Source organism: Chrysochloris asiatica, unplaced genomic scaffold, assembly GCF_000296735.1.
Source record: "Chrysochloris asiatica unplaced genomic scaffold, ChrAsi1.0 scaffold00032, whole genome shotgun sequence".
In the NCBI taxonomy this organism is placed as follows: Eukaryota; Metazoa; Chordata; class Mammalia; order Afrosoricida; family Chrysochloridae; genus Chrysochloris; species Chrysochloris asiatica.
In genome coordinates, this window is record NW_006408550.1 from 13,719,376 (window position 1) to 13,727,103 (window position 7,728).

The following is a 7,728-nucleotide window of genomic DNA, read 5'->3' on the forward strand; positions in this document are numbered from 1 at the left end:
ATATTCATTTAAATGTCCAGAGGGCAGACTTTGCAGGCCAGCCTTCTGCCTTTCTCAGTCCAGGTCTCGAGTCCTCAGCTGCTCTGTCTCTGTGCTGTCTCGTCTGCCACTGTCTCTGCTGTTGCAGCTTCTCTGGTTAGGAGCTCATGCTCCATTCATGTGCTTCCTTCTTGCTGCTACTAAGGTCTGAAATAAAAGATTAACTATTATAGTTGTGACCATTGCAATTAGTCCTGATAACAGTTACTCACAATTGAATCATAAGATCCTATCCCCATCCTCCCCCAGCCCCTTTCACCAGGCCCATCTCAAAAAGAGGAAACCTATTCAGTGTGGATTCTACCTTACCTTCTTCATTCTGAACCTAAGCACACTCATGCAAGCTTGTAAGCCAGCCACTTCATGCCTTTATAGCACAACCCCCACCTCATTTTTGATAGCCAATGTCTAAGCTGCCCATCCCTATCTATCCAGTGTACTGAGGAGGCAACCTTGATCCTTGATATGAAGAATCCTTCCCTTTCAGTTGGAATTTTGAACAACATCCATAAGCAAAGGTCCAATGCATTCAGTTGTATCAATTATGCTTTCTTCCTGTATCAAACATCTTTATCTTCATCTGATCGAGTTCTGGTCAGCTAGCCATCCAAGCTAGGTCACATAGGTACTGTCTGCAAGTTTGGGAGTTCTTGCACACCTTCCCCACTTCAGACCCACTGGCCACTTCACTCTGAGCTCTAGCCCCCAGTGGCTATGTCAGTATCCATGGACTTGGGAATTCATATGCCTCTCTAAATTTCAGCCTTCTCTTCCTTTCTCATCTCAAGATTAATCTATCAGGTTTTCAATGGCTGAATTTTTGGAGATAGATCGACAGGCCCTTCTTCTGAGGAGTTTCTGAGTGAACTTGAACTTCTAGCCTTTCTGTTAGCAGCCAAGGACATTAACCAACTGCACCACCCAGGAACTCACAAACGGTATCACCTCCTTAAAACATGAGGACTTAGCAGTTAAATGAGATACATCGGACTGTTCAAAATACAAACTTTTAGACACTGTGTTTTCCTTTTGAATTTTGTCTTCCTTTGAGCCGATGCTAGTTTCTGTCCCCATTATGATCTGACCTGCCTTATGTCTGACATCTCATTAATGGTCACTTTCCTAGGTCATAGAGGAGAACAAAGTGCGGCAATATGATTCCATCCAGAAACTACTGAGTGAGAAGAGCCTCTTCCGGCAGGCCATCAGCTCCTCGGACCGTGTGAAGCTTTTCCCACACCGGAACTCCAGTAAGCACAAGTCTCGATCCAAAATCACTGCTCTGAAGGAGGAGACAGAGGAAGAGGTGCAAGAAACCAGGCTTTAGAGAACACTGCCAGTGTTTGCCTTTAAGGCCAAAACAATTGCCTATGCCTCGCAAAACAAGGATGAATAATATTTAAAAACGAAAAATGTTAAGAGGAATTAATGACATTGATATGGGTCCAGATAATGGCTTCCTGACAGTCATCACATTGTGTGAAAGGTACCTCAAGCCGCCTGAAGATTTACCCCTTGTGTTATACAAGCCGGGTTTTCCTGAGAACTCTTCTCTTTTGGTAACAGTTGGAAGGTGGCTATCAACACCAACCAGCTTAATTATTTAGTGAAGCTTGTTAATTTGTACTATTGAAGACAAACTGAAATCGTATTAGACATAAGATGAAATGATAACTGGAAACTTTAGTCGTTTATTTACATTTCTATTATTTTGATCTCCTCTCACTCGAAGGTATTTGCAGCTAATAACTTGCAGCTCCAAGATATTTAGAAGCACAACTGTATGTTTGTTAAGTATCCTGATTGTCCCAACTCCAAGCAAGTCTTAGAATACTACCAGAGTTACAAAATAGCTCATCACAATATGCCTTACTCCATGTCTAGGGATTAGTGGGGGAAGAGAACTTTCAGGCCCTAGAAATTGGAATTAGTACCTCCAGCTCTACCAACAGTTCAAATAACTCAGATAATCAGAACATACCCTTTACCTGGACAAGGGGCTGTTACAGTCCCATACAGGGCACAGAGGATAGCTTCCTTGATGTGGAAGTTGGCATGCCTTACCCCAACCTCCAGAAAGTTAGCAACCTCCTAAGACCTCTGACCTGAAGGGTGGTTGGAAAAGTGCTCTAGTGCACATTTGTGCAGGAAAATCCTATGTATCACTGAAGCTCCTGGTGGAGTGGACCCAGGGAGATGAGGCAAATGAGTTTTGAGGATCTGGGTAAACAGGGTGATGTGTGTTTTCAGGCTACCTGTATATGCTTCATACCGTCTATACTAAGTGGGAGACACAATGGGAGACACAGTAAAGAAGAGTCAATAATGAATGAATTCATTTTATATGCTCCTGTTTTATAATTTTATGATGCAAATGAAATTTTCTCTAGGAAATGTTATTTATTTTAATAATGTTTCAAACTCATATAGTAATGCTGTATTTTAAGAGTGATTATATTATGAATTATATTTGTATAAAAGATTTTTTTATATTTGAAATGTTGACTTTTACGACACTAGTTATTTTTTATGATATATTATTATCTCCTGTTAAAATGGAGTGGGCAGGTAGGGGTCTTAAGGTAATCTTGGCCGGGGGTCATGAATTACCTTTCTGATGCAGAAAGAAGTAAACACCTATAGCAACAGATGTGGTTCTAAAGACCCCCTCCCCAAAGTCTGACTGCTCCTATGAAGGCCACTAACCCTTCTCAACTCCAAACTAACCTGTAAGAATATCCCATTCTATTTATTACTGTTAGGAAAATATCTGTCAATAAAAATCCATTTGTTTGTGTGAGAATGAGCTATTTCTCAGATGTGTTCATTAAGGGAACACAAGACATGCTTCTTTCTTTTAGCTAGTTTTCAAGGTACCCACGTGAATTAAGACACTTTTGAGGAATTTTTTATGGGAGAAAGATGGAGTTTTCTGCTCCTATAAAGATTTACAGGCTCAGAAACCTCATGCAGGGTCACTATGAGTTGGGACAGACTGAATGACTCAAGCCAGTCCAGCCAGGGTGGAGCCCTTGTGTCCTGCTAAATCAGGTAAGCACTGGTCGGCAGTTGAAACCCACCCACTGCTCTTCAGATCACTATGAGTCAAAACTGACTCAAAGGCACTTACAACAGGGACCTCTGGTAGACCGATATTAGATCCCTTTTGAATGCTATGCCCTCCAACAGCCTTCTTGTTTGAAAAGATCTCTTTTCACGCATGACCCCAAGAGGGCAGTCTCTGAGCATGCTCTCTTCCAGTTCATTTTGCCCAAAAAGGAACTGCACACAGCTGGAAGGAGTCAAATGCAAACCTAATGAAACAAAGGTAGCCCTGATTCTGAAAGCCCACTTCAACAAACAATGAATATAGAAATAAATGTGACCTGACTTGCAATTCTCATCCTAATACTTGACTTTTTCCCACACCAGATTTTCTTCCCTCTTTCCCCTATTAAATATATAGAGATAGATATATTACTGCCACAGACTTCCTTTTTCTGTTTGTTTTTGGATTTGACTTGTCTCAGTCTACACCCATTTCCATCTGAGACACACTTTCTTCTTTTCTTTGCCAGTCCTTTCACTTTGTCCTTCCTTATGAGAAAATAGCAAAACGTTTGAAAAAACTTCACTTCCTTCCAGTAACTAGGGACCTTCCAGGCTTGGGAAATTGCCACCTATTAGAGTAAAAGACTAATTAAACCCCCAAAGTAAACATTTTAGTAGTTTGCTAAAGAAAGAACCTCAAATACTATGTAGGAGACAGTTTTGAATGAGGTTTAAAGAGCTCAATATAAAAACCTGTTTTACCTGTTAAAACAGGTGTGGACAATCAAATTCCCTATTAAAAATACAATTGGAAAAAAAAAACAAAAACAAAAAAACTTGTAAATGCAAGGCAAGTACACCAGGGCATAAGAACTCCAAATCAATAGATTGGGAATTAAAAGCTGCTGCCATGTGCAGAGCCAAAGAGACCTGAAAGATTGTCATTTGAGAAGGAACTGGGTCACTGATAACTGTGTACTTTCTCAGAGGAGGGAAAATTCTTGGCAAGAGTTTGGGATTTGTCCATAATTTCTTGTAGCGGAAATACTCAACTTGCTTTCTAGTAACTCAGTTTCTCTCATTGTAAAATGGTATACCCCAATTACAATAGAAAAGAATTAATTATTAAAGAGCTCTCCTCATTAAACCGGAAACAGAAGTAGCAAAAGCAAACAAATATAAACCACTAGGCTCAGATCATTTTACAGGAAAACTTAATGATATTTAAAACTATTCCAGCACATAGGCTAAAAAAGTAAACACAACTCTATACAATATGTTTACTATATGTCTATTTTTGAATATACATATTTAAATGCCCCCAAATAAACTTTTTGCCTTGACCAGCAAAATATAAGTTTATTTTAGGGCATTTCTATATATGTATATATACACACACACACAATAGTAGACACAGAGCATTGTGGTTTGGTTTGGTTTTCCTATAGTAATTGATCTCAGACTTTCATTCTCCACTGGAGTCAATTTTTATTTTTCAAAATTATTCTTTTCAGTTAGGTTTTCAAGTTTGCTTGCAAAGGCTTGTTCAGTTCGTCTCATGCTTTTTAAAAATGTCCTTTGTGTTAATAATATTTCCCCTGCATCATTTCTGATTTTGCACAGTCATGCCTCTTGTCATGATTGGGGAAGCCTGTCATTTTGTTGATATTTCCCAAGAACTATTCTTTGAATTTAAGGAGCTCTGGTAGCGTAGTGGTTATGAATCGGGCTGTGAACTGCTAGGTCAGCAGTTTGAAACTACAAGCTGTTCCATGGGAGAAAGATGAGGCTTTCTGCTCCCCTAAAGATTTATAGCCTCGGAAACCCTGTACAGGGTCGCTATGGGTCAGAACTGACTCCACAGCACATCACCACCACCACTGTTTGAATTTACTTATTTGACTTTTTCTTTCTATTTTGTGACTTATTTTGGTCTTTATCTACATTAACTCTGCTGTTCTGTTTAGTTTCCTTTATTGTCTGTTTATTTAGGTTTTTGAATTTAGTATTCAACTTGTTTATATTTGCTTTCAGTGGTGTGTGTTTATCTGACTTTGGTACTAGTTAATAGCCCAAGTGTTTCATATGAGTACCTTAGAAATATCAATTAGCTGGCTATCAGCTCTCATTGCACCTGAGCTAGCCAGCGTGGCACCCCGACCTGAGCTCCTCATCCAACCAGTACACCACATGTGGGCCAGGCTTCCAGCCCCTCTGACTGCTGTTGTTAAGTGTTGTTGAGTCGGTTCTGACCCATAGTGACCCTGCATAGGGTTTCCAAGGAGCATCGGATGAACTTAAACCACAGGCCTTATGGTTCAAGCTGACTCTGCCATCCAGTGCATTAACCCAAAGCGCCACACCAGGATTCATTGACAGTGAGGTAATTTTGGAGCCTTTACTGAATGAGTATGTTACCACCCATAATGCATAGCTCATGCACTGGTGCATTAAATTCACACGTTGCTTCTATGAAAGTAGAGATTATTCATATCTATTTTACACAGAATACTTCCAAAAAGTCACAGCCTTGGAAACCCTATGGAGTAGTTCCACTCTGTACACATGGCATTGCAATGAGTCAGAACTGACTTGATGGCAACCAATAATAACAATGGAGCCCTGGTGTTGCACTGTAGGACAAGCACAGGACTGTTAATCAAAAGTCACAGTTCAAGTCCACTGACTGCTCCTTGGAAACCCTACACAGGGTCACTATGAGTTGGAATTAACTCGATGACACTTAACAACAATAACAACAACAAAATGAGGCATGAAGAGAGAAGTTAATTTCTGGGCCAGTTGCATAGGCTTAGGTCATGTCCCAGACAGTGCTTCTCAAACTGTAATGTACAAAGGAATCACCTGAGGATTGTGTTAAATTTGACATTCTGATTCAGAAGGTCAAGGGGAGATCCTGAGGGACTGCATTTCTAACAAGTTCTCAGTTGAGGTATGCAAGGTCGGAACTGCACTTGAGTACTCTGGGTAGTCAGACCCTACGTCTCCACTTTGATGTTGGCCTGCTTCTCTCTCTGCTTTATACTTGTGTGTGCCTAGCACCTTCATTGCTTTGTCTACCAACTGAGCAACTGCACAGCCTCTGTACTATCTGGCTGAGTGGCCTGGATCCTAACTGTTTCTGTCTTCAACAATCATTCTACCAGATAAGCAGTTATCCCTGGCCTGCTACTGTGTAGGTTGTCCTCTCTCATCTTGCCCAAATAGGATCATAAATTGAAAAAAAAAAAAAACATGTTGGAGACACCTTTAATCTTGAGTGAACTGGGCCCAGGCCTGGGTCTTCCTGCTTCCACTCTGGTCCCGGGAGCTGGAGTGAGGATCCTGGTCTTTCAAGTCATTGTGACCTGGGAGAGGCTGGCACAGTGGTTGACTGTCATAGGAAGGACTGGGCACATTCTTTGTTGGTGGAGCATTTAAGTAGTGGCTAGTTCAAACCCACGAGCTGCTCCTTGGAAACCCTATACAGGGCCGCTATGAGTTGGAACCGATTCAATGTCACTTAACAACATCAACAATTATCTTGCAAGAGGATTGCTTTAGTATTATCTCTGTCTAACTAGCTTTCCCCTTGAAATTGTCAATGTGAATCTTTCATATCAACAGCAAAAGATTTGTCTAACCTCCAATCTTTCTCCAAATTGACTCTTCAGAGATCCACCAATTAGAAAAGCCTATGCTGAGATAACAGTGAGCTTCTAACAAAACTGCAAAATCACTCTCGAATGCCAAAGACTTCACAGGGCTAATGTTTACAACCACATGTCGGGGGTCCTGGTGTGGCACTGTAAGAAAAGCACTGGACTGCAAGGTCTGTTTGAACCACAAAGTTCAAATTCACCATCCACTCCTAGGAAACCCTATACAAGGTTGCTATGAATCCGAACTGACTCAATGGTACTTAACAACAACAACAACACCAGATGCAAATGATTTTAGGTAGCTGACATTCATTCAGATAATATAAATTAATAAAACCTTGGAATAAAATTTCAGATAATCAGAAAATAGGGCATGAGAGAGCTTCAAAAAGATCATGGGAAAAATGGAATTGAAAGATAATGAAATTTTAAAAATAAACTCTTTGAAACCCACTCATCTGTATGTACTTGGAATGTACATTCAGAGCACTGGTCAGCTCTGTAGTGTACACGGGTGGACAAGACATGATTTCCCCTGGCCCAAACTCAAACAACCCAATGGTAACAGAGTAGAGCTGCCTCATCCGGTTGCCAAAGCTGTATGTAGTCTTTATAGACGCAGACTGCCACATCTTTCTCTCATAGAGAGGCTGCTGGATTTGAAGTATCAGACTTTCAGTTAGATGAGTGCTTAATCACTGTACCACCAGGGCTCCTGATTTCCTCTAAGGCCTTTAAAAATAAACTAGAGAGAAAGATAAATGTTGATATAGCATACATAGGAATTGTGGTGTGGCACCATAGGATAAGCACTGGACCACCAAGTCAGTTTGAACTACAAGGCCTGTGATTCAAACACACCAGCCTCTCCTCCGAAATCCTATACAGGGTCACTGTGAGTCAGAACCGATTCTACATCACTTAACAACAACATAGCATACATAGATGTATACATAAATAAACACTATACAAAACA

The 7,728-nt window shown here is 40.6% G+C and overlaps 1 protein-coding gene across 1 annotated transcript in view; it reads left to right on the forward strand.

The window, feature by feature from the left end:
* CFTR (cystic fibrosis transmembrane conductance regulator (ATP-binding cassette sub-family C, member 7)) overlaps nt 1–1,372 on the forward strand; it is a 177,802-nt gene extending 176,430 nt beyond the window's left edge. Inside the window, exon 27 of the mRNA XM_006859315.1 lies at nt 1,166–1,372. Within this exon, the coding sequence (XP_006859377.1) occupies nt 1,166–1,366 (201 nt within the window). The 3' untranslated portion in view covers nt 1,367–1,372. The remainder of the gene's footprint in view (nt 1–1,165) is intronic.
* Nucleotides 1,373–7,728: the final 6,356 nt, after the last annotated feature.